Here is a 25191-nt window from a genome sequence, read left to right as displayed (position 1 = left end):
CCTTTAAAGTGCTTAAATAGCCATAAATAAATATGTATAAACCCTGTTAATCCCTGTGTGGAAATTCAGTTATTATACCTTTTAAGCCAGTGTGGCTCTGTTTTTATGTTTTAGCAAATTATGTATATTTGTTTTCTTTTTTGACTAAAATGTTGATTTGTAATTAAAGTATAGGAAACAGCTACATCAGTAAACTCAATGACAAAGGGCTAAACTGGAGCATGGTTTTAAACAGAACATAATACAAACTGTGGTACAGAACACTTAGCACCATCATAATTATAATCGGATCTGATGTTAACGAAGGGCACCTGAATGCAGCATTTGTCACGGCTGAGATCATCTGTTAAGTAGGGAGCATGCGCAGTGCGCGGAGTTCAGGGAGTGTCTGAGCGGCTCGTTGGACGAGGATCGAGCCCGCAGTCACTGAACCCAAGAGCATCTGCATGAACAATGAACCGGTTCACTTGGACGGGAATCCTCCGGTGAGACGGACATGGACCGGACGTGTGAGGAGTGTCGGGAAAGTGAGATTGGATTGGACCGTAGCGGTGATTTTCTGGACATGTTTGGTTTGAATGACCTCTAACGGTACCGGGAATTAATAATTTCTAATACTCTGCTGTCTGTAGAGTCAATCCTCTTATAGGCTGCGATAGCATTAGGTTGGCGGGTTTGTGCATTAATGGACACAAACATTAGTGTTATTAATATCAGATCCATATCATAAGGCTCACTCACCTTATTGTCTTAATTTATTTATCCAACCTTAAAAGGGGGTTAATAAATGGCCTGTTGGCTTAGAATACTTCCTTAAAGTGCCAAGGAGTTGTGGAAAGACAGCATTTTAAGTGACTCACATGAGAACTGGTCATCTTCAGCTGCTTCATCCTCAGAGCTGACTCAATTGTTCATCTTTACACAAAAGGTGTAGCTGCATTGAGGCTTTTCAGTGAGCTGCTGGATGTCATGAGTTGGCCATCTGTTAGAGAAACCTACTTAAACCTGCAAGCAGATTACCTTTGAAAGGTCCCGGGCATCAGTCAGGACATTTCTGTGCCAGGACTCTGCTGGCTTCCTTGTGGAGGAGGGATGCTGAGGGCCACTGTGGGCTCATTGGAGGAGAGAGATGAGGAGCAGGAGGATGAAGGTGAGGAAGAGTTGAGGGATGGAGGAGTGCCTTTCTATGTGAACAGAGGAGGCCTCCCGGTGGATGAGGAGACTTGGGAGAGGATGTGGCGCCATGTGGCTCGGATTCATCCCAGTGGAGAAGACTTAGCCAAGAAGATCCGGGGTGCCACCGACCTGGCTAAGGTAAAGTAAATAAAATGTACAATATTGTTGCATATAGTATAAGTCGACACAAATGGAAAGACCTGGACTTCACACTGCCCACATGAATCTTGCACATACCGGAGAAACAATTTACACCTATATGTTGTGAAATGAATTATCTTCTGCAGTTCCAGCTGACATAACAATAAAATACACTGCATCTTTTGTCTAATTTTCCCTCCGAAGAACATGTTTACAATGCTGAGAATTCAGTTCTTGTGAGGGTGGTTAAAAAGCCTTGTCGTTATCTATACTGGACATAGAGGAGCACAGAAGTCACACAAGACTACGTTCTCCAGCTGCCATGAATATTGGGATTGTATGATGATAATGCAGTTGTTTGGATCCTCTGTCCCACAGATTCCAATACCAAGTGTGCCTACATACCAGCCTACCACCACTATCCCGCAGCGTCTGGAAGCCATACAGAAATACATCAGGGAATTGCAGTATCCTTTACTACAACTGCAAACTGTTTAATATCTCAAAATTAAGTGAAAGTAGAATTATTTCTTGAAGAATATTCTCTATTTCCTGTATTGTTTACGTCCCAAAGTAGAAAGTAGGCCACTGTAGATACTATATGCTAAAAAAAGCATGTTTTCCAGTCAGAGCTGAAATTCATCCATAATTAACTATGAATATCACAAAGCACTCTGACTGGTTGGCTCTTCTCAATGCATTGTGTCTCTGAACTCCTGTCTAATGCTGCTACATGTTACTCTACATTGATTTGTGATGACCTTAACTGCATCTTACAGGTACAATCACACCGGAACACAGTTTTTTGAAATCAAGAAGGGTCGGCCTCTTACTGCGTGAGCAAAGTTCCTTTTTCATCTGATCATCAGATTTAGTTTGTGGCCCTGTTTCATAATATAGCCCTGCAATAATGTAAGGTAGACAGAGATTTATAGCAGCTTAAATACAATGTCAGAGATCTTTTTGTTGATGTTTTAAGGTTCAGCTTGTACTGCAGATCTTTGACATATGCTGATGATCAGCTGTTTTAAGGTTTACCCCAAGGCTTTGTGAGTAGGAACTTATGTCACAACATAACTAGATCTGTTTCAAATACAGGCCTGGAACGCACTTTTCCTGACCTCACTTTATTAGATTTAGTAGCGCAGATTTCATTTGCATGCCTCATGGAAAAAGATTTTCCCTGTATGAAATCAATAACAGTGCCTTCATGTCAGTTTGCAGCACATTTAGTTGTTCAAGCCAGTGTCTTCTATAGAATTATAAGTGGTAATCTTGTTGAATTTTTCTGCACAGGTTGATGGACATCGCTAAAGAGATGACACGAGAGGCTCTGCCAATCAAATGTCTGGAAGCCGTGATCCTGGGGATGTATCTTTACAACAGCAGATTTTGTTGTATGAAGCTTTCTAAATAGCAGACTTCAGAACATGTATATTTGGCTGCGTTTTTCTTAAATTATGTAATCTGATAATAACTGGGGTGTGTACACTTGAAAGTAGTGGTGGAAAAAGCACTTGGATCCTTAAGTAAAATATCAAGATGAAAAAAACAAGGTACACTTTAAGTTTGACAGTAAAAGTAGTCATTATGGAGTGTTTACTATTACATATGTTGTGTATTAATGAGTACTCTGCTGTACATGAACTACTTTATATACTGTTGGTAGTTTGCTCCACAGTAATGCATCATATTCTGGAAGATTAGGTTTGTTTTTTGCATCATTGTCCTGTGACATTTGTAAAAAGGAAAACATCCTGGAAAATAACCATTGACTAAAGCTGTCAGGGTAAAAACTGCTATTTTTGCCTGCAACATATAGTGGAATAGAAACATAAAGCTGCATGAAATTAAAACAAGTACTTCTACTTTGTTTTGTATAAATGTACTTAGTTGTATTCTATCACCGTCTAATGCACATTTCCTTGACCCAGCTTGATACAGTTACCTCACCAACAACATGCCAGGTGTGGAACGCTTCCCCCTCAGCTTTAAGTCTCAGTTCTCAGGGAACCACTTCTATCACATCGTACTGGGAGTTCACAGCGGGGGACGATTTGGCGCACTGGGCATGAGCCGTCGCGAGGACCTCATGTTCAAGCCCCTGGAATTTCGAACACTGCTGGACTTGGTGCAGGAATTCGAAGGAGCCTACAAGAGCTACTGGCACACCCTGAGGAAGGTCAAGATCGGCCAGTACGTGTCCCATGATCCTCACAGCGTGGAGCAGATTGAATGGAAACACTCCATACTAGATGTGGACAAACTAAGCAAAGAGGAGCTACGAAGGGAGCTGGAAAGACACACTCGAGACATGAGGCTGAAGGTATGTAGTGATACTAGAAAAACGGAGGAAAACTTAACACATTGCTTATTTTCTATACATTTTTTGCCAACATTTTGGTTTTCTCTATCAACACCTTTACAATCATACCCTTCTTAAAGCTGGTAGAACACTTGCAGGACTAAAGAGGATGGATGAGAACTATAAACTGTCCTCAGCTTATTAGATTTCTTTTGACGTGCTGTCTCTTCATGCACATTGACACTGAGCTGACCTGCCGTTTGAGATACGCCTCATATCAAATGATCTTTCATCACCTCTTATGCCAACATAATGAAGGCAGTCTAGATGCAGAGCTCTGTGTATAATAAAACTAATGTGATGGCTTCACTCTGTTCTGCTGTGCTTCATGCATGACTTCCTCGGTCCATCAATAGCTGATCTTTTACACTGAGTGCTCTGTGCGATCACATTAAAGGCATGGACGGATTTAAGCCACCAACATGCTGCTTTACCTCAGCGCAGTAAGGACACCAGCACAGTTAAACTCAGTAGGATAATGTCTTATAATAATTGAAATAATAGTGATTTCCTTTTGTGTTAATGTCTTATTGTAGATAGGAAAGCCTGCACCTCCCTCTCCCACCAAAGACAGGAGAAACAGCATGGGCTCCCCCCTCAGAGGACCAAGCAGCCCCATACGCAGGATCAGCCGCGTTGAGAGACGGTACAGTTTCAAATGTGCTCTTGTTTTTTTGCTGAAAATACCAGCACTACAGTCATTTGTGTGATATCTTATCTTGTCTAAATTGTTTCTGAAATAGTGACTTTCCATCCTGCTGGGTTTGTTTTGTTACAGTCCCTCTGCAGAGAAGAAGGTTTTGGAACAGAAATCATCTGGTGACATGAATGCATATCAGATTCGAGTCTAAAGAAGAACATCAGTTTTGCCAGTGAAAGCATCACACCCTATTTCACAAGACCACTGATTTACTGTTTCAAGCTTCAGGCTTATGTTATTGTGCACATTGGCTTATTCACAGAATGCAACTATGAATAGGTCACCAGCAACTTTTTCCTTCCAGAACAAACGTCTCATTCAGTCTCTCTGTGTCTATTTTGTTTCATGCTTTTTTTTTCTAGAGCAGTTACTGTGCATAGTAATTGGTGCTGGCAATGTTCCCAAATATAAAACGGGGCTTTAAAGTGCAGTACGTTACAGTAACTGCACATTTTTGTAAACTCTACACACCATAAACATGACTCCTCCCTGAGACTGGGCCAGTCAGTGTAAATGTGCTACTAGACATATCCTAGATTTCTGTGGTGTAATTATGTTTAACAAAAACTTTTATCTCGCTTGTCTGCAATCTGTATCACTGTACTGTAAGTGTGCAAATATACGTAATATCATTTTAATTTCACTGGGCAGCAATTGCTTAGGTAGTGAGTGATTAGTTTGCAAACCCCCCGTGCCTTGTATGAAAATTCAAAGAGGAGATAAAGGACCTGCTGGAGTCAGAGATCATTGTCACTGCTTCAGTAAACACAGTGTAATCTCTGCTCTTTTCCGTTTCCCTTTCCGTTAATTGACAATATGGAATGGAGTGATTTTAGCTGATAAAAAACGTCACACAAGTCAAGACAGTTACGAAGATGTTGATGGAAAAGCAGCTAAAGGACAATTAAATATGATCAAGAAATAAAGGACAAGTCAGAATCTGTGGACTGTATCAACAGCTTGAAACTACACACATTTTCTTTTCTTTGTAGCAACTTTATCCAATATTTTACTTGCCTTAAAAGGTAACCAAGCAACTTCTGACTTAAGTTCAGGCTAATCTTTAAAGAAATTTGTTTACAGCACTTTTATCTGCTTTTTGTATTTTTTTATTGTAAATTCTCTCATTTTATACTTCCTTCAGCACTGACCACCTGTAGACCTCTTGATATTTACCAAACGCTGTTCTCAATATTTTACCACAACCAACATTTTTATGTGTACACGTAGTTGTTTGATTTCAGTGCTCTGTAATACACTTGTTTTGTATTGAAAAACTGTTGTTTTAAAGCATCACAATAAAGGATCACTTTCATTTGACAACACAACTGTGTTTTCCTTTTTACTTTTAACACATTGTTGTTCATAAATTAATCTTCTCTTAGAGGTCTCCATCCCATGCAATTCACAAATAAAGTTTTAAACTGTATAATTAATTGTTCTAAGGATCAGTGCCAGATTTCTTGTTAACCAATGGCTAAAACTGAGCTCTGTGTGATCTCAGCTGAAGGGCAGTTTTTTGGCTCTAACGCAGGTGATGACGAGAGCAGACTGGGGAGATCTCCAAACACTGGCTCTGAAGTGTATACAAGAGAGACTCGATGCAAAAAACACTATAAAAGGGAAAAGGGAACCATAACAGGCCGTGTGCTGCCGTGATCCACAGCATAACAGTTAATTACAACTGTTAGACAAAGTGAGACCACTTACGCATCGTTTTCTTCTTCTGCAGGATGTGAAATGGGAAAACTATACAGAGGGAAGCATTATTAATCAACTAATAGTATTGTTAAAACATTGGATTTGCTCCAGTTATAGATTATAGTGGTGGTGCTATGCATGCTCTCATGACCAGTGATCCTGCATACTATGTTTAATGGTCCCTAAGTGAATGAATGTAGGCTCAAGCTGACCAACTGTTATCAGCTAATAAGGCTTAATGGTTATAGCATTCAATGAAATCAGTCAGCAAAAAACATGATCAAAGATAATTAAAAAGTATGTCTGGAAGAGCAGAATGTACACAAATCTTGGACATGCAGGTTAAGTACAAACTAAATGTGTCATGTAAAATAACAGATGATTTTAGTAGGGGGTTGCTGATGTTGAGCCAAACGGTCCTGCCTTGGTGAAATATGAAGAGATAGTTATGTGAAAAGATAAATAAATCCATGACCTATTTTCCAACAGATTCCAGATGTCAAACATGTTGTCCACCAGTGTTTGGAAGATACGGAAACAGGAGTCCCAGTGGCCTATTTGGAGAAGAAACCTACTGACCCACTTCCTCAGCTCACATCTGATGCCACAGAGAAAATAAAAGATTGTTTCCTCAAAACATTTAAAATTCAATTCACATGATTTGTATTGGAATTATTTAATCTATCCCATCGAAGATCTTGCAGAAAGGGAGGTTTGAGAGCAAGATGCCCCTCTGATAGGAAAAACCTATGCAAGCGTTCTACACCCCGCACATGCACTACGTTCACCTACTGAACTCCATCATGCATGAACACACAGCAATATTAATGAATTATGCATTCAAGCATTAACCAGACACATAAGCACAGAAATATTCTTCATAATAAACTAAGTGTGTCAGTGCAGCAGAGGCGAGGCACACCCAACATTCAGGCCATATTCACAGTAGATCAGACAAGATACAGGGAACCAGGCACTGATGGGACTGTTTAATGTTACTGGCCATATTTAACAGCCTCCTTTAAAATGTCATGTTTGCTTTATGATTTGTATCATATGATATAAAAAAGCACAATCGTGAAAAACAAAGAAGTTAATGAAAATATTTATTGTAGCCATCTGAAAAATACAACTGACTCAATCTGAAAATTTCTGATCTCATTACAAATCAAAGTTTAAAACATTATGTTTTTAAATTAAATGTGAAATTACTTTTTTCCACTGCAAACAGTCACATCAATAACAATCACTGCCTTCATTTCACTTACAGTACTAGTATAGGATTTGGCATATCTCAGTCACACCTCTACATCATTATCTAATAAAAAAAACCTACACAAAACCATCTGAATGTTGGCACTGATTGTTTTTTCTTGGTTCTTCTGAACAACAAAACTTCCCACATAGCTGACCAGTGCTGGTATTCATACTACCAAAAAAAAAAAAAAAAAAATTAAAACATTGAAATGAAAACCAAAATTGTGCAGAGTGAGATCTGGCTTGTCTGAACAAAAATATACTTTACTTTATGTTGGCAGGTCCACTCCACCCACACTCTTATAATGCTGCATCCACTTCCAGCTGGAATTTGGCCAGAAGACTGAGGTGATCAGAGGGAAATATGTGATTGGGAAGGCCATTCATCGACCACAAGACGTCCTCTGATAGGAGCGAGAGACAACCCAATAGCTTCAGACCTTTACCCACACTGTCGCCATCTGCTCAGAAGGAAAAAAAAAACAACAGTGCAAAAGCAAAGAGTTATTTACAGTATAATATGCAACTCCAGCTGCAATATATCCGAGAACTGAATCACACTATGTCCCTATACCCTTTTGGTTGGAGCCTAAGGTGCGTTTTGGAGAGTAGAAGATGTAGTCGACAGTAGCAGCTCCATCAGTGTGCAAAGTTGTAACTTCTGGACTGCCAGAGCCTGGAAGAATGTGCTTATAGGCAGACTCCAGGTCTAATCGGTGACTGACAGTATGTCTAAACCTGTTACACAAAATGCAATGTTAACAACTTCTAGAAAGGTTCTTAAAATGGGACATATGACATAAAACTGACCTGCTGGTAGGCGGCTGATGCTCCCTTGAAGCATCTGTGCACAATGAAATAAAGATGTGTAGATATGGAACACAATGCAATACAATAGAAAGGTGAAGAAATAGTTTTGATGTACTGTGTGGTTATACCTGGGTTGTTGTCAGTCACACCTGGGATCATCTCCAAGTCCTGTGGACGTGCACATGCAGCTGGACAGAAACGCAACTGCAGAAGGAATTTGTGACTGTACTGAAGTTTCCCTGCAACACAAAAGCCAATATATAACAGGGTAAGAGGAGAAAAAAAATATACATAAGACCAAAATAACACTTCTTACAGGTAGTAAAAAATAGGACCAAGAGTCCTGTAGTCCAATGGCATATTTAAGACATTAATTGGCATTTGTTTGACTTTTCAAGGTCACTCAAGGTCAAAGGTTATGGTACCAACCAGGTTATGTGACTTCCTATCTATTTCCAATAGTAATTATATCAATATCTTTAACTGTTGTCAAGTTATAGCACTATAAACCAATGGGGATTTTAAAAATTTCATACATTCATAAAAAAAAAAAAAAAAAAAAATCAATATTTCTCAATTCTTTGACAAAACTTTGTAAATCTTGCCCTAATGAACCTCTGCTATGAATTTCAATTGATTCAGGCTGGCAGTTTTGGAAAAGAAGTCTGTAGAAGTCTGGACATAGATGACCTTGGGTTTCATCTTTCAAGGTCACTCAAGGTCAAAGGTCATAGCACCAAATGAAAGCCCATATATGACTTTCTATCTATTGCCAATAGGCAATATCTTCAACCATTTTCAGGTTACAGCACTTTGAAATGTGTCCCATTATAAACCAATGGGGATTTTGAAAAATTCAAAAATTCACACAAAATTCAAAAATCCATATTTCCAAATTCTTTGAACAAATGTGGTAGACCTTACCCCAAATATGTTCCAAAACAAATATCAAGTCATTCTGAGAGACAGTTTTGGAGAAAAAGATTCTTGAAAAATGGTTTACGGACAGACAGCGGACGGACATGAACTGTTACCGATAGACCATCAGACCCTTCACACCGTTGGACTAAAAACAGTGAGGGACTTCAACTGACCTGTTTCCTTGAGGTGGCTCTCAGACTCCTGGTGCACAGAAGTGTACTGACAGCTGTCGGTGATTCCCAGAGAACTTGGCCACAGTGGAGCAAACAGTTTGTAACAATGACTTTTATACGACAGGTCCTCTTGGCCTGATATCTGTTTGACACAATGAATATGTAAAGGGTAATGGTTACAGTTAATTAATGCAACCATTGCAGCACAGAACAGAACCTGAAACCACCACACATAATTATTACATAAGTATTAATTTAGAGTTGCAATAAAAGATGCAGTAGTAGCGCGTAAGCACTGCTTGGTACTGACACAGTTGGGCTTGACTACTAGCTTTTTTAAAATTCTCCGTAAGGGAAAACTCAGACTGGTCAGTATGTTAAATACACTCACTGAATCATGACTTGTTCTACATTGGAGGTATTCAATGACTATATGGTGAAGACTGAGAATAAACTGACACATAATTTTTTCAAGATGCAGCAAGAGACTGGCTGCAGGAGTCTGTGTAAAAGTTGAGGATTGTACTTTGCCTGGTGTTTTACTTTTAGTGTTACCTCTGTCAAGGTTCTTGGTTCAAGGTTCAACTGCCATGATATGTAAAGGTGATATGAAAACACTACAGACCACTGACTGATCAGAGACAAACATCACTGTGCAAGATGGGACTTGAGAAATCCATAATTTTTTACATAACAAAGCTTGTGAGCTAGTAGTTTGTATGGTTATATATTTGTTAAATTAATTTATATTATACTACTTATGCCAATTTGTATAAGCACAACACGACAAAATGATAATGTGGCAACAATCCAACTAAGTCAAAGTTTTGAGCCATTTTGAAGAAGATTGAAGAACATTAGCAGTAGCATGTACTGTCACTATGACAACCAGATACAGTGATCAGCACTATACTTATGATGAAAAAAGGAAATATCAGGCACCAAAAGCAGGCAGAGCAGAGTCAAACTCAGCTGAGTTCGTACCATGCAGTGGTAAAGTACTAACAGTGTGTTGCTCTTTGTATGTGTTTCAACCTTACCATCCATGCAGGTAGACCCTGGAAATAGAGTTCGCCCGTGGTGATCAGCTGGTACAGAGGCATGTGGGGGACCGAGTTAAAATCCCCACACAATATAATGTTACAATGTTCACCTTTGGCTTTACAGGACTTGACCACAACGTCAATTTCTGCCAGCAGTATGGCTAACTGAGCTAGCTTCACATCACCCCTCCCGGGGTTAAAGAGCAGGTGGGTGTTAGCCACACAGAGGGGTGGTCCCTTCGCCAGGACCTCAGAGTCCTGGATGACCAGTGGCTGAAGCACCACAATAATAGCTACGTTGTGACGGTCCAGCAGTTCAATCTCAGGCCTGAAGTACTCCACCTTGATGACAGACACTTCAGAAAAGTAACTACTGCGGTAGCAGGTAGCACAGCCGTCTGTCTTGGACCCTGTGCGCCGCTTGTACAGACAGGTGTATCCTAGAGACAGTAGTAGTGACAATGATACATAGCATGTTAATGTCTTTATCTCATGCAAAGACACAGTTGCACCAATAAGGTCTGAAGACTTACCCATGTGCGATAGGACTGGCTCCAGCTGTTCATAGTAGTAGTTTTCCTGAACCTCTTGGAGACACAGAATCTAAATACAGAACATACAACAACATCTTAGTGAAAATATAAAAACATCCACTTTTAATTTAAAAAAAGATAAACACATAGCTCCCATCTGACTCACATCTGGTGCACATCTCTGAATTTCCTCAAGGAGGAGGTTGACGCGGAAGCTCCACTCCAGCACCTCAAGGGGGCAGTGAGTGTAAAGGTCCTGGTTTGCCTCCAGTAGGTCCTGAGCCAGTATGTTGTAGGACATGACAGTGAACTCCATCAAAGTCTTTTTAAATGGGAAGGGAATCAGAGCAGGCTGCTCTGTAGCGGCACCCTCATCCATGTTCTCCCATATTCTCCACATTACTAGATGGAACACAAAACACAAAGGCAAGCCTGTAATAATTAACAGTTACTAAGCTATTTGTGTTAAAGTCAATTAGCCAGTTTCTCCTCACTCCATCTTCTCAATTGTGAGAGTTCCCTGTGTGATGTTGAAGTGATAATAGATTCTTACCCTCAAAAGGTGCACTTTGCTCAAGTGGAGGATAATAGCTCCCTGCTGGGAACTGCCATAGTGGACACTGTACTTCCTCTGCCAGGCCTAGACCCACAGGAAAATGATATCCAATTTGTGTGTTGTGTTGCTCACTCTGTCTTGTTAGGGAGGTTTGAGTGTCACAGACAAGAGGAGTAAAGAGCACCTCAGAACTGTTTTCCCCACTCCTATAATCAGCAGGAGCTATGTATTCATCCCAGCACTCAGTTACTTCAGCCGCAGTTTTAGTTGTCTTTGTTCCTGCCTCTTTAACACCATGTATGTCTGTTTTTTTCTGCTCTGGGTGGATGGTTTCTTGACAGCTGTTGCCAGATAAAGTTAGCAACGCTCTCAAACTTGGTATCTCTTCTTGCTTCTGCATTGGACAGCAACTTTTTTCTTCAGTGTCATCAATTTTCAGGCCCTCTAATTGCACCAAAACGGGTTGCTCATTTCTAATAACCTCAGATGTAAAGGTTGTGCTGTACATATTTTGTTCTAGATCAGGTAACTCATGGTGGCTGGTCACCACTTCATCTTGTTGATTTTCATCTTCAATCCCTGCTTCTTCTTCTGTTGGCACCGACAACACTTTCTCACTCAAATTTTCACACGGTGTTTCTTTAAGCAGAACAGCAGTAGACTGTTCCTTGTCCATTTTGTATCGTGAATCTTCTTCCTTTTCTAAGCTGTGTTCTTTCAACCTTTCTTTCGTTTCACTGTTGGATCCACTGCATGGGCTGAGCTGCTGCTCCAATGCAGCTGTCTGGGAATGGGTAAACTCCATAGTTGTGACAGAACCACCATTCCATGCTGCTGTGCCATGAACCACTGTAGGAGGAAGAATCTTCTGTGAGGTATCTGAAAAATAAGAGTGGTTTAATAATAGAAGAAACACTGCATTCATACCAAGATAACATCAGACATTGGTGATTAGTTCCTGGCATTAACTTTGCAGATGACACATGGCACAGATCATAACCATGTCTCAATGAATGGACTGAAAACTACACAGCAAAACATTTCCACGTGGTATCCTGATGACGTCACGAGAGGGCGTCCTGTGTTGAGCTAAAAAAAGGTGAAAGCTAACACATGTTGCCATGAGCTCAAATAAACTACCAACTGTGGTCTTTTTTCACTTAAGAAAGAATTAAAACTCCTACTGGGCTCACATATTTTACGTTCAGCACGTAATGATGAATGTTTTAACGTGTCATATTGAAAACTAGCGAGACAAAGTGTTAAGTTAGCAGCCACACTAACATTAACATTAGCAGCCGTTAGCTTCTGACGGGACAAACTGTGTAACGCATAGTTTTGATTTTATCAAACACCTGCCAGCTGGACAGGAGCTTTCAAATAAAGGCATAGTTGCATTCGTGCAGTTAGATTTACCTGGACGTCGTCTGGCCAGGTACCGTGACAAAGGGTAGAGCCCGTAGAATAACAGGCTTCCAATCATGTTTCTGCATTAAAGTTAACGCATGCGCACACTGAATTCACCGTGGTCAAAACAAGTCAAATGCCAAAAGTCACAGCTGTGTGTGTTTTTTTCCATGACTGTAGCTCAGTTTTGGAATTATTTCCGGATTTCCATAAGAAAGTAAACACATTTTCATTGATATATTTTTATTTAGCAGAGAATGAATATGTGACTTTAGGCTTTGAAAATTATACTTTACTATTAAACTAAATATGTCCTTTGAGTGATTCATGTCTGTTTTGTTTGGGAATTACTACACAAAGAATTGTAACCATACAAACTCACAAATAATTGATTGCATGCTGCCTTAAGTATAGAATTACTTGCTGGATAGCACAGGCCTATTTCATTTCACGTGCCTTCTCACATAGACAGCCCTCTCTCTGAATAGAGTTAATAGGGAAAAGAACTGAAGACTGCACCCGTTGAGTCCAAGTAATGGTTTCAAACAGGATATTTAAGATCTAACAACAAATGGCAATGGCAACACTATCTGTAGAGGCTCTCTGCTTAAAAGATGAAGATTATCCACCATCAACACAAAACCATGGCAGTGAGGATGAGTCTGACTCAGATACGGAATCAGATGGTAAGTGCAAAAATCTGAAAACTGGCACAAATTTACTACTTATGATAAATTCTAAATATATAACTTTGGTAAAGATTATTTAATTTAAAGAAAACTTCATTTTTTGTTTTTACATTGTGTTATTTAAAAAATATTCATCATGAATAGGCAAGGATCCATAAAATGATATTTAAAAAATTACTCATTTACAGAAAAGGAGGAAGGCAAGAAGGAGATGTCTATAGCAGACGTGTACCTGCAGGCCTGCAAGCTGGTGGGTGTGGTGCCAGTCTCTTATTTTTTACGAAACCTTGAATCTACAACCATGAACCTGAGCCACCATGGCCTCGGACCTCTGGGCTGCAAGGCACTCTCTATAGCTTTGGTGGTGAGTTTAAAATAGCATCATCATATGCATAACTGATTAACTGGTAACTGGTGAACATTCCTGATAAGGTCTATGTATTTAGGCAGACATGCAGATCAACACCCTGCAACTGAGTGACAACCACATTTTAGCTGAAGGAGCCCAATACCTGGTGGAGATGCTGAAGGCCAATTTCACTGTCCAACATTTGGTGTGTAGGACTGCAAACTCGCCACTAGAGGGCACAAGGGCTTTTCAAGTCATACCAAAGTAGATTTTCACCTTCTGCTGAACTGTATACGAGCACTGTTCTTTTCCCTGTCTCAGGATTTGTCCAACAATCATCTACAGTCTGGAGGAGCACAATATATCGCCAGATTGCTGCTGGACAACATTTCATTAAAATCTGTTAAATTGTCAGGTAATATTCACATTATGTATTTAGATGGAGTAGCAGTCTGTTAACCACAAACACAGTCCACAATAATACAAGTATGGCCATGTTTATTCTGTATATTGACCAGATAATGTTTGATTCACAACAGGAAATGGGTTTACTGATGATGATGGTAAATACTTTGCAGATGCTTTGTCAGTAAGTTATAAACAATTAGCCACCAGTGCTCCTTATAACCTCTTTGGTTGTTTTATGTTCAGTATTTAGTTTTTTGTAATTTTTACATGTTTTGTATTTAGACAAATTCCAGAATAAAGGAACTAGACCTGAGCCATAATGATTTCTGTGGAAAAGGAGGGGAACATTTAGGACACCTGCTGGGTAATGTAACCTGTGTTATTGCTCTATCATTTTTCTAGATGTGATCAGATGTGTTGCTTTCTGTCTAGCTCATTACATTAATTTGGGATTTGGTCCCCCATTTGTTTAGCAAACAATGAAGGCCTGGAGGTGCTGGACCTCAGCTGGAATCATCTTAGAATGAAAGGAGCTGTTGCTTTTTGTGCTGGACTTAAGGTATTGCAGCAAATCATTTCATCCCTAACTCAGTGTAGTGATTTTGATATCATGTACATTCTACATATTTAGGTGAATATGATGTTGAAACATCTTGATCTGTCATGGAACGGGTTTGGAAATGAGGGGGCCCTGGCCATGGGAGAGGCCCTTAAGTTCAACAACACTCTGGTGCACCTCAACCTTAACAACAACCGGCTCACTAATGAGGGTGTTGGCATGCTCTGCAGGGGTCTGGAGTTCAATGACACTCTCCGAGTTCTACTGGTGAGTGGAGAAGATTAGGTATAGGCTAGCTGACATACATCATCATTATGGCTGCTGATATACATCATGAGGTGATGTATGAGATCATGGTGTATTGTTATACTCCTGTAGCTGGCTTATAACTCTCTAACAGTAGAGGGAGCCCTGGCCCTGGTTAATGTGGTCAAGAACACACCTAAAACTGCCCTGGAGGAGATCAACATATGTGTGAGTCACTGTGATTGTCTTGCTGTTGTTCACACATTTATATTATATAAACATAAATCCTAATTTAGAAAATATTACTTAATGTAATGTGCACAATTTGAGTAATATTTAAAAGTACAAAACAAAATACCTATGTTAGAAGGAATAGATACATGTTCATTTGCTTTATTTTTGTACCTTTTGTCGGAGCAGAATGTTCTGGTAAATGAGAACTTTGTGCATCTCTTGGAGGTGACATGTCAGGAACATCCTGGTCTGGATGTACAGTATGGAGGGGTAGGAGGTTTCATAGCCAAGAAGCCACCAAAACGTGTTGATCCGATGAAAGTCATTCAGGTCTGTGTAATCACCCAGGGAAAATGAGTGGCTATAGATCACAGATGAAATCTTTTCATCGGGAAAATGTTATCTAATCTCTCTCAAAGTGTCCTCTTTGAATATTTTTGAAGGATTATCTGGATGAGCGGAAGCTACGCCTGTGGGATTTTTTTCGAAACATTGACAAAGATGGCACCATGCAAGTCCCTGTTGCTGATTTCAGGAAGGCAGTGCAGGTTTGGAAATAAATGTTTAGTTTAACTTTAATATGAATTTTGGGGACAGAATCCAGTGAAACTGCTTACAGAATAAGGTTTTCTGCCCATCTTCCAGCAGTCAAAACCAAAATCAGGTGCTTCTCATCATTAACTGGAAGCAAAGAGTTAAAAAAGCTGGAGCACACTGACAGTTTCGGTGCAATTTAAGTGATGTAATCTTTGCACTGTTAAAATACATTCAAACAACCACAGCTTTTGTACTCTTTGCTTCAAGACTGTGAAACTGCTCCATGAGATGTTCGATGATACACTTTCTTCTTTTCCAAATGTTTTCTAATGCTGAACACTGACCAACTTACAGCACATACTGAATCCGCAAATCTACACTGTTAGGGCCCAGTGAGTCTTACATTAATGACACGCAAAAGTAGAAACATAAATCATCTACAACTCTGTCTTTGTGTTCTGTAAAATTATTGTAGCAATCAAGTATTCCTTTGGATCGATACCAGATAGAGGAGCTCATTCAGAGACTTGATCGTGACAGGACAGGGATGGTAGACTACAGGTGAGTCTTTTATTACATCACAGATGTATCCTCTGCATCACTTCACAGAGAAATTATGTAATGTGTTAAGGTTTATTGTTAGAGTAAAGACATTACTATGCATTTTTACAATTTGAACTTCAGCCTTGGTAAATATTTACTAATGAATTACTGTGTGTAAAAGAGTGATGTTGACTCAAATTGGCCTATGTAGTGCTTAAAGACTGGAGTAAATTTAAGATAAGATAAGATATTCCTTTATTGATCCCACAATGGGGAAATTCACAGTGTTGTCAGCAGCAAAAAACATACACATAAACATACATATACACGTAAAACAAACAGTCATATAAATTTGAATAAAAAAGTTTTTAAAAAGTAGAGTGCAAATATGGTTTGATATGATGTAGTGCAATGGTTATAAATAAATAAATAAATAAATAAATAAATAAATAAAGATAGATAGATAGATAGATAGATAGATAGATAGATAGATAGATAGATAGATAGATAGATAGATAGATAGATTGATAGATATGGATTTGAATATATACAACATAAATGGAATGGAAATTTATGGGGTAATCTGATGTTTCTGTGCAGGGGACTGGCGGATACAAGAAAACAGATGATGAGGGATCACCGCCGCCACCTTCGAAAGGTTGAGTCCCGGCAGAAGAAAGAAAAGCAGAAGAGTGACCGTATCCTCAAGACCTTTAAAAACGCCGTGGAGGCAGTTACACCTCGCAGCTCATTGGTCATGTCTCCAGGAGCTCCCAAAGATGATTCAAGTGGTCCACAACCCTTCTCTGCCACCCCTCTGAGTTCATGGCACCACATAGTCATGTCTAACAGCAGTCGCTATTCTGTCACTCATCTGAGTAATGAGCATGTTCACCTGCCCATGTTAGGTGGCACAACACCATATCGCCCCACCAGTTCCCCAGCAATGCGCTCCTACTCCCAACCCAACCTTCTGGGTGATTCGCCTCGCACTGGTCTAAGTAAGTCCATCTCTGCCCAGGGTGTACGCTCTGACCCAGAGATGAGCCACAACAAGCTGAGTCCTACCACTAACTTCCTGACCAGGTCCAGACCAGCTCTTGATCCAAAGAAACCAGATGGTAAAACTAAAACCAAGAAAGGGAAGAAGAAGAAAACTAAGAAACGTGTGGCAAAGACTCAAAGAATCCTACATAACCTGTTAAATGATCTGAATGTGTATATGAGTGTAATGTCATTCTTATTGCCTGATAATATTTGCTACAATTTTACACTGAACTATTATAGATAAAGAGAAAGAGAAAAGTCTTTCGTTGTGTTACATTTTGTATACCCTGTTTGTAATAACCAGCAATGACATAAAAGATGTATTATATGTTCAGAAATTCATCCATTTAAGTGTTAACCTCCCTCTATTGGTGTTTTATTAAGTTTATTACCACTGATTAACATGGCCCTTCTATGGAAAGAATATGTTACACAATACTTGAGAATTCAGTCAGATGTTAGACCTAACCATTAGTCGTTATTCACATTCTGATGCACACCCAAAGATTAATGGACTGTTATCCACCAAACACCCACATTTAATAACTGTTTGCTCAAGGTACTATCAAGTTTTCCCGACATATGCGTTGAAAAACAATTCTGTGAAGATGAACAGGTGCTGCATCCTCGACAGAAGCTATAAAAACCATGAAAATCATCCGAGTATCTCAGTCATAATCTCACTAGTAGCAGCAGAATGATCAGCACTCTGTACTTCTTAGCACTGCTGAGCTCCGCAGTGGCCTGGGGGGTGAGTATGAGATGACTTACATCCACTCATTCATCTTTATTCTTTGAGGCTCTCTGCACATTTGATGTAAGCTGATCCCTTCTCATGTGATCACCTCTTAGGGTGTAGGCCTGTGGAGTGATGGGGCTGTGAGGAATGAGACCGGAGGTGGAAGCAAGGACAGTTGTACCTGCAATGCTTTCCTGCCCAGTTCTACTTTTCCCATAAAAGACCTGGTAATGGTGGAGGAGACAGCGGTGGAGATCTCCCACAGATTGGAACTGGAGATGGGCAAGGTAGGCAAAGATACTGCAAGCAAATGTAATAGAATTTGAGCAATTTAAGATAAAATAAAGACTAATTTTTCTATTTCAGATCGAGGAATATGAGATCAAGCTGACATCGTATGCAGAGAAGATTGTAAAGTTAACAGCGGAAATTGAAAAAATGGAGAAGAATCCTGATGCGTACAATGATGCAGACATAGATGATGTTAAAGTAGAGATTAAACAAGTGGAGGCATTGATTAAAGAGCTGCAGATTTCCATCCAAGGCTCCACCACTGTCTTTGAGTCTCTACGTGTGCAGGTAAGTCTGCAGACACAATGTCAGCCACAACATTAAAATATAATGCTGATCCTCTGATAAAAAAATGCATTTAATCTCAGATCACAGTCATGGTGAGCACCCTGGACAAACTGGAGAAGACTTACGACAAGAACCTGGTATTGGTGAAACGCCGGGAATACATCAAGGTGCAGCTGCAGCTTGAGGAGTGTGAGAAACGCCACCAGGAGCTCTTCAACCCCAACATTGGTAAGTTTACTAATGCCATTATACTATATGTTTGTTCCATGCCATCTTTGGATTTGACTAATTTCATTAATTTCACAGGTTCTTGCGCACATACTGGCATTATAAAGGTCAGCAAGCCCATTGTGAGCCAGCTGAATGCTCAACTAAACACTGGCTACAAATATGGAGGCTGGGGGAAAGACTCAAAACCTCTTCCAGACAGAGAGTCCATGTACTGGTACTCTGGATACAGCAGCGCTTCCATTGTTGACATTAGGTTCTACTCTAACTATAAAAACCTCATTTTAAGAAACCCATTCCAGCATCATACCTTACCCGGCAACTGGTATGGTACAGGAAACAATTTCATCATTCGTGAAAATTGTCTGTATTATCAGATCAACAATCCATTTGGTTTAGTCAAACTGAATTTCACCACAATGAAGTATGAGTCCAGGGTGATTGCCAAGTCTAGCAGTGGCTTCTCCTACAGTACCTCTGCATACCAGAACTTTGACTTTGCCGCTGATGAAACAGGCCTGTGGGTGACGTATGCAACAGAGGAGTCAGGTGGCCGTATGGTCATTGCAAAAATAAATGAGCCTTCTTTTGGAGTGGAGGAAGAATGGCAGACTAGCATCTATAAACCAGGTGTGAGCAATGCCTTCATGGTGTGTGGTGTCCTCTATGCAGTTAGAACTGTTGATATCCAAAATGAAGAAATATTTTACAAGTATGACACCACGACCAAACAAGAGAGCTACATCAGTGTCCTCTTCGAAAGGTTTCAGGATAAGTACTCCAACCTTGACTACAACCCCACTGACCAGAAGCTCTACATGTACAATGATGGCTACTATGTTAACTACCACCTGTGGTTTAACCACACAGTTAAAGCCACTGATGAGCCAGCAGTCCTCGTGAGTTAGATCAGTGACAGTGATCCACTGAATAATACTTATATCTGGTGAATAAAACAATCAGTTTTGCTTGTAGTTCATGTAGTTGCATCATTTATCCTTCTGCTTTATTTGCCAATAAATAATCATAAGCATTAAAAGTGTGTCTCTGTTGTGTTTTGTGCTTATGCTTTGTCTATTGCTACTAATTTTTTACAAATCAGAATAGAACAAAAATATGTATTCAGTTCTCAATATGCATTCCCCATTGATTCCACTATTTCACCACATCTGTTGTCCCTATGACCACATATACCAGTGATGTCAGTTTCATAGCACTATTGTATTGCACTCCAACAAGGAAGTAGACATTGACCTCACTTGAGTTAAGGTCAACAAAAGCCACATTTCCAGAGGCAGCTGTTTTAAAATCCATAATGGTGTGAAACAAAAGCAGTGCCTATTTTTCTGATAAGGCTAACTGCAGATTAATTTTCAGTCTGCAGACCCAGTGCTGACTCCAAATGTGATGCATTGCAACACCTTACGTGGCAATTCTGTTTCCCTGTTTTTTAACCCACCCATTTGAGAAAAAAAAAATCACATGTACAATGGAAAGAAAATACATCTCAGTTCACAGTACTTATATAGTCATCTTTTACAACCCACATTTAGTCAAGAAATGTATTTATTTATTTATTGTCTAAGGCTTAAGATTGCAAGTGGAAGGGGGCAGTGCTATGGTTAGGGACACAAAAGTTAATACAATATATAATATTTGCATTGTGTGGGATGCAACATGAATTTTCTCTGCATTCTTAAAACTCCAAAAACCGCAAACAGTACACAGTAGAAGTAGGCATTAGCTTTTGTAAATCATTCATCAAATCAGCCACTAATCAGTCCTGAAGCACCACAGTTGGTCTTTCATTCATCTTTATTATATTTTTGCAATTAGATTCATATAAACACCAAACGTGTTCCTCTTATAGTATCTGCAGACAGAGTTCCCTCACTAATCTTTGTCTAGCAATAAAACTCATGTGCCATTTATATGAAAATGAAACCTTTTATGCTTGCTTTTCATATAAGAGATTCCATTTCTTTTATTTGTTGTTTATCATTGTTGAAACTGCCAAACTTCATTTGTGCAACTACAGAACTTTTTTCAGGGTTGTTGCCCAAATCAAGGAAATTTCTGAATTACGCACAGGGTGTTTTTCTGGTGTCTGAGTCAGCATTTTAGTACAAAGTTTTACAGTTTGGACAGATTATACTTCTGCTTCATAAAACATATTGTTCAAAAGAAGTACTTGAGTTATGCACACAAGATTATGGAATTCATATCAATTATGAAGCAATAAGAAATAAATGATTTTAGTCAAAAGCCAACAGTAATGGGTGGATGCCTTCATACCACAATGTATCTCATAGTTTAACTTAAATTCACTTGGTGTTAAATGTTAAGTTCCTGTGTTCTATTTTATTTATTTATTTATTTTTTTAATATTTTTTTTAACAGGGACTTTGTACATTACATTCACATTGCTGTAAATGTACCACAGTTAGTCTAATGGCTAACAACAGATGCTGAATTGTCACCCTAAAAGGTAGTACAAGGTTATAAACATGCATGTTCAGTGTGAATTTGTGAATTATATCCTGTGTTATGTCTTACTGTTTGACTCAGCAAACAGACACACATATTGCCATCACCAAGGAACGAGGCGCTCAAGTACTCAGGGATGTCTTTCTGAAGGAAAGGGGAAAATGTGGCTGAAGTGGAGATCATAGTATAGGGTAAAGTGCTGAGAATATCTTCATCGAGAAAGTTCAAGTGGCAAGTTGATGTGTAAACTATGTATTGTCCCAGATCTGATGAGAAAGTTCCAGATGGTCGAGTTGTCATTTACGCCCCATGATTAGATCAAACCTGACGTTAGAGTTTACTTTGAGTAAATATGAACTTGAAGCCTGTTGTAAATCTTTGGTGAAAGAGCATCTGAAAGGTTTACAAATCCAGAGGGATGAAATCATAACTATGGGAAGACAACAGATGACATGATAGCGGTTGTCTTTAAAAACCCACTGACCAGACAGCAAAGTAGACACTTGAGAGTTGAACTTAGACACGATGCTGGCAGTTGTGTTGTGCCTCTTCATCATCAGTCCTGCTTTGGCATGGATTGTAAGTAGCTCTTACTAAAACATCCAGACGGCCATTTCTTATGTTTCACTGTATTGCTGATTTGTTTTAAATGTATTATCCTTTTTCAGCCACTGGAGGACTGGGACTCTGGTAATGTGACCACGTCAGTAGGTGAGTCCGGTCAGTGCCTTTGTCATGTGTTTCTACCTGACACCTCCTTCCCAGCCGACCGGGTTGAGCACATGCAGCAAGTCAGCAAGGATATGATCTTAGAAGTGAAAATCCAAATGAACAAGGTACAAGACAGAACAGGAAAAGTAAATCTGACCAAACCATTTGCAAGCATTCATACTCATGCTGATCCATGCTTTCATTTAGATGGTGAGCTATGAGGCTAAGCTGAACGTATATTTGAAAGAACTGTCAGATCTGAATGTGAGAGTGGCCATGCTGGAAACCAGTCCTGACAAATACATCAAACTGGACTTTGAGCTGCTTAGAATCGAGCTCAGAGAGTTTGAGGCTCTGGTAACTCAGCTCAGAGAGTCTCTTAACTCCTCATCACCCATATTCGACAGCCTATATACTGAGGTGAGAGAAACTTTAAACTTACCTTTAAAACTGTATTTCCCAATGGCAAACAACATTCCTTTAGCTGATTATTTATGATATATTTTTACTCCTAGATCCGTAACATGACGCTTATTGTGAATCAACTGGAGACTTATGACAAGAGCAACCTGGATGTGATCCGCATTGAGTTTGCTAAACTGCAGAAGAAGCTGAAGGACTGCCAGGAGGATCAAGAGTTCATCCAACCAGATATTGGTAAGGCAACTACTTCGAGGCTAGTGTATGTAACATAAAAAAATATGAAACTGACATGAATTATTATTATTATTTCAGGCAATTGCAATCACACAGGAATCCTGAAAATCAGCAAGCCCATGGTTGTCCAGTTGAACGCTCATTTGAATTCAGGTTACCAATACGGGGGCTGGGGCAAAGACTCCAAACCTATTCGAGGCTATGAATCAATGTACTACTATGGTGGATACTCTGGTGCCCATGTTTATGACTTCTACTTGTACTCTAACTATGATAAACTGATTCTTAGGTCAGAATTCAAACGCCATCACATACCAAGTGCATATGTCGGTACTGGTAACAATTACATTGTTCACGGTAACAGCATTTACTACCAGCATGATGTGGGTATGTGCAAACTGAACCTGACCAGTTCCAGATATGACTTTAGAGCAGTTTCAGATGCTAGTGGAAGCTTCTCATACAGTTATTCACCCAATCAAAACCTTGATTTTGCAGCTGATGAGAATGGGTTGTGGGTATTGTATGCCTCAGATGAGAGCAGGGGTAAAATGATCATCGCTAAAGTAGATGAGAAATCTTTCGGCATTGAGGATAAGTGGAACACAGGTGTGTACAAGCAGCTGGTTGGAAATGCTTTCATGGCCTGTGGGATCATGTATGCCACCAGGCCAGTGGATCTGAATACAGAGGAGATCTTCTATGCCTTTGACACCAAAACTGGGGAGGAGAAACAGCTCAGCATCACTTTCCCAAAGTTCCAGGAGCGATACACCAATCTGGACTACAACCCCATGGATCAGAAGCTTTACATGTACAACAATGGCTACTATGTGTCCTACAATGTGAGGTTTAACAGGGGATGATTCCTCCCCTTGAAATCTGATATAACGTATTGTAATTGATACTACAGCTCTGTATTTACTCCTCTTTCTATAAAGCTATGTGCTGTATGGCAAAAACATTTTGCTGTCTTTTCCTGAATAAAATCAAACTGAAGCATCTAAACTATGTTGTATGATTTTTTAAATTTACATGGATATGGTACATATAAATAATACAATTGCAAATATACAGATAAAATAGTAACAGCAAAAAAATAAAAGAATAAATAAAGACAATAAACCCAGGTATGTTTTTCCATGGTAACATCAATAAGCTGCAAAAGAAAAAAAATATAATTAACAACTGCATATGAATAAATAAATGCAGAAACTCAAATGATGTCATAAGATAGAGTTAACAGGATTATAAATCTATTTAAATAATGGATCCACAGAGTTCTCTAAACCAGGTTTTTGCCCAGGTTTTTACACAAGAGATTATCATATGGGACCAATTAGCAATACGGCTCATGCTAATTAAGATAAAACCTGACTGGAAGATTAATTTAAATCATGATTCTAGTACAGGTGGTGGAAAGTTTTGGCTTTTACCCTGGAGTTGAACTGTGTTCAGTATATTTAGAAATATATAAATACCTGACAAATAGCTCTGCTGTTTGTACTCAAACTGTCCAGACTTTGTCTACTTAAAATATCCACATTCTGCCATTCAGCATCATAAAATGAAAAGCAATGACTGAAACCTCTGAAGCACTGCTTTCCTGCACGTAAACATCATCACATATATTATTGCATTAAAAATAAAAATATATGTATTGCTTAATTCAGTCAGAAAAGTGTTAATGCTTGTTTCATGTAGGTTGCTTAAAACTGCACCAATATGTAATATTCTCACTACTTCTTGAATTGTGCAAAATGAAATAACACTTTTGTTTTCTACCCTTGGTGCCACTGATCTACAAGTAAAATGCCTCCAGAATTTAAGAGAAACTTTACCAAGTTTAAATCACTAATAAAAAAAATTACGTAAAAAATGCTTGTGTGCTTTATTTTCTAAGACACAGTCTTGGGTCAAAATGTGAAGTTCTGAAAATTAGTGGGTTTTACCCAAAAAGAATATTTGTCTCAGAGTTACCAGATCTACTTCAAAACACTTTCTGCACATTACAAAACTTTCACTTTACAGGTTCTTTCTAAGGAGCAATTTTTAAATCTATTTGTACTGTATTTTATGCACTGAAAACATAATCTAATCAGCAGTTTTGTCATTTGTTTCCCACTTAATCTTATTCAAGTTTGTAAGATTTAACACGTTTACCTGCAGATAATGTCTAAAAAACCGTGGACAGTAATAACTTAACAGGATGTAGTGGACACACAGGACTTTTGACAAACTTCACAATGAGCACATCTGCATTAATCTCAGGGATGTCCATAAAACTTTTAAGACTGCGAAATTATGTCATGTGCCTTAAGCTGATAAGATGTGGTACACACCAGAAACCCAGCAACACAGGAATCAGATTACTGGCAAAGTCACAGTGCCTTTG

General features: G+C 39.2%; 5 protein-coding genes across 6 annotated transcripts; 4 read left to right on the top strand and 1 right to left on the bottom strand.

Annotated features, from left to right (window-relative positions):
• The first annotated feature begins 373 nt into the window (after positions 1 to 373).
• Positions 374 to 5707, top strand: vash1 (vasohibin 1). The gene is made up of 8 exons (XM_030126583.1): positions 374 to 591; positions 929 to 1314; positions 1696 to 1784; positions 2097 to 2153; positions 2614 to 2688; positions 3262 to 3643; positions 4219 to 4328; positions 4461 to 5707. Exons 2-8 carry the CDS (start codon positions 1093 to 1095, stop codon positions 4531 to 4533), a joined length of 1008 nt encoding a protein of 335 aa, XP_029982443.1. The 5' UTR covers positions 374 to 591; positions 929 to 1092; the 3' UTR covers positions 4534 to 5707.
• Positions 5708 to 6747: 1040 nt separating this feature from the next.
• Positions 6748 to 12891, bottom strand: angel1 (angel homolog 1 (Drosophila)). Of its 2 annotated transcripts, XM_030126582.1 has the most exons (11): positions 12793 to 12891; positions 11374 to 12255; positions 10987 to 11222; positions 10821 to 10890; positions 10285 to 10727; positions 9245 to 9386; positions 8279 to 8389; positions 8151 to 8184; positions 7915 to 8078; positions 7609 to 7801; positions 6748 to 7512 (listed from the first exon to the last, which is right to left on the bottom strand). In XM_030126582.1, the coding sequence occupies exons 1-10, from the start codon at positions 12857 to 12859 to the stop codon at positions 7641 to 7643; spliced, it is 2310 nt and encodes a 769-aa protein (XP_029982442.1). In that variant the 5' UTR covers positions 12860 to 12891; the 3' UTR covers positions 6748 to 7512; positions 7609 to 7640. The 2 variants fall into 2 exon arrangements, with proteins under 2 accessions (XP_029982442.1, XP_029982441.1); XM_030126581.1 differs by having other exon boundaries at positions 6748 to 7801.
• Positions 12892 to 13360: 469 nt separating this feature from the next.
• lrrc74a (leucine rich repeat containing 74A) lies at positions 13361 to 17705 on the top strand. The gene is made up of 14 exons (XM_030125972.1): positions 13361 to 13469; positions 13661 to 13836; positions 13919 to 14026; positions 14143 to 14236; positions 14361 to 14410; positions 14512 to 14593; positions 14703 to 14788; positions 14861 to 15055; positions 15167 to 15262; positions 15455 to 15598; positions 15712 to 15816; positions 16281 to 16366; positions 16949 to 17519; positions 17700 to 17705. Exons 1-14 carry the CDS (start codon positions 13361 to 13363, stop codon positions 17703 to 17705), a joined length of 1908 nt encoding a protein of 635 aa, XP_029981832.1.
• Positions 17706 to 18092: 387 nt separating this feature from the next.
• LOC115413237 (olfactomedin-4-like) lies at positions 18093 to 19849 on the top strand. The gene is made up of 5 exons (XM_030125971.1): positions 18093 to 18146; positions 18248 to 18421; positions 18501 to 18713; positions 18794 to 18941; positions 19020 to 19849. The coding sequence occupies exons 1-5, from the start codon at positions 18093 to 18095 to the stop codon at positions 19847 to 19849; spliced, it is 1419 nt and encodes a 472-aa protein (XP_029981831.1).
• Positions 19850 to 21953: 2104 nt separating this feature from the next.
• Positions 21954 to 23738, top strand: LOC115414152 (olfactomedin-4-like). The gene is made up of 5 exons (XM_030127369.1): positions 21954 to 22007; positions 22097 to 22264; positions 22347 to 22559; positions 22655 to 22796; positions 22875 to 23738. Exons 1-5 carry the CDS (start codon positions 21954 to 21956, stop codon positions 23660 to 23662), a joined length of 1365 nt encoding a protein of 454 aa, XP_029983229.1. The 3' UTR covers positions 23663 to 23738.
• Positions 23739 to 25191: the final 1453 nt, after the last annotated feature.

The sequence above is a fragment of the Sphaeramia orbicularis genome, chromosome 22 (genome assembly GCF_902148855.1).
Source record: "Sphaeramia orbicularis chromosome 22, fSphaOr1.1, whole genome shotgun sequence".
Lineage (NCBI taxonomy): Eukaryota > Metazoa > Chordata > Actinopteri > Kurtiformes > Apogonidae > Sphaeramia > Sphaeramia orbicularis.
This window is presented reverse-complemented; position numbering and strand designations above follow the sequence as displayed.

Excerpts from the sequence above, each read along its gene's own strand:
- LOC115414152 (XM_030127369.1), top strand. The coding sequence starts at position 21,954 with ATGCTGGCAGTTGTGTTGTGCCTCTTCATCATCAGTCCTGCTTTGGCA. Across the intron at positions 22,265-22,346 it reads TGAAAATCCAAATGAACAAG|ATGGTGAGCTATGAGGCTAA; the intron begins GTACAAGACAGA and ends GCTTTCATTTAG. Across the intron at positions 22,797-22,874 it reads GTTCATCCAACCAGATATTG|GCAATTGCAATCACACAGGA; the intron begins GTAAGGCAACTA and ends TTATTATTTCAG.
- angel1 (XM_030126581.1), bottom strand. The coding sequence starts at position 12,859 with ATGATTGGAAGCCTGTTATTCTACGGGCTCTACCCTTTGTCACGGTAC. Across the intron at positions 9,387-10,284 it reads AGGGTCTACCTGCATGGATG|ATATCAGGCCAAGAGGACCT; the intron begins GTAAGGTTGAAA and ends TGTGTCAAACAG. Across the intron at positions 7,802-7,914 it reads CTTAGGCTCCAACCAAAAGG|ATGGCGACAGTGTGGGTAAA; the intron begins GTATAGGGACAT and ends CCTTCTGAGCAG.
- LOC115413237 (XM_030125971.1), top strand. The coding sequence starts at position 18,093 with ATGATCAGCACTCTGTACTTCTTAGCACTGCTGAGCTCCGCAGTGGCC. Across the intron at positions 18,422-18,500 it reads TGGAACTGGAGATGGGCAAG|ATCGAGGAATATGAGATCAA; the intron begins GTAGGCAAAGAT and ends TTTCTATTTCAG. Across the intron at positions 18,714-18,793 it reads TTGAGTCTCTACGTGTGCAG|ATCACAGTCATGGTGAGCAC; the intron begins GTAAGTCTGCAG and ends ATTTAATCTCAG.
- vash1 (XM_030126583.1), top strand. The coding sequence starts at position 1,093 with ATGCTGAGGGCCACTGTGGGCTCATTGGAGGAGAGAGATGAGGAGCAG. Across the intron at positions 2,154-2,613 it reads AAGGGTCGGCCTCTTACTGC|GTTGATGGACATCGCTAAAG; the intron begins GTGAGCAAAGTT and ends TTTTCTGCACAG. Across the intron at positions 4,329-4,460 it reads ATCAGCCGCGTTGAGAGACG|TCCCTCTGCAGAGAAGAAGG; the intron begins GTACAGTTTCAA and ends GTTTTGTTACAG.
- lrrc74a (XM_030125972.1), top strand. The coding sequence starts at position 13,361 with ATGGCAACACTATCTGTAGAGGCTCTCTGCTTAAAAGATGAAGATTAT. Across the intron at positions 13,837-13,918 it reads CACTCTCTATAGCTTTGGTG|GCAGACATGCAGATCAACAC; the intron begins GTGAGTTTAAAA and ends CTATGTATTTAG. Across the intron at positions 15,599-15,711 it reads ATCCGATGAAAGTCATTCAG|GATTATCTGGATGAGCGGAA; the intron begins GTCTGTGTAATC and ends ATATTTTTGAAG.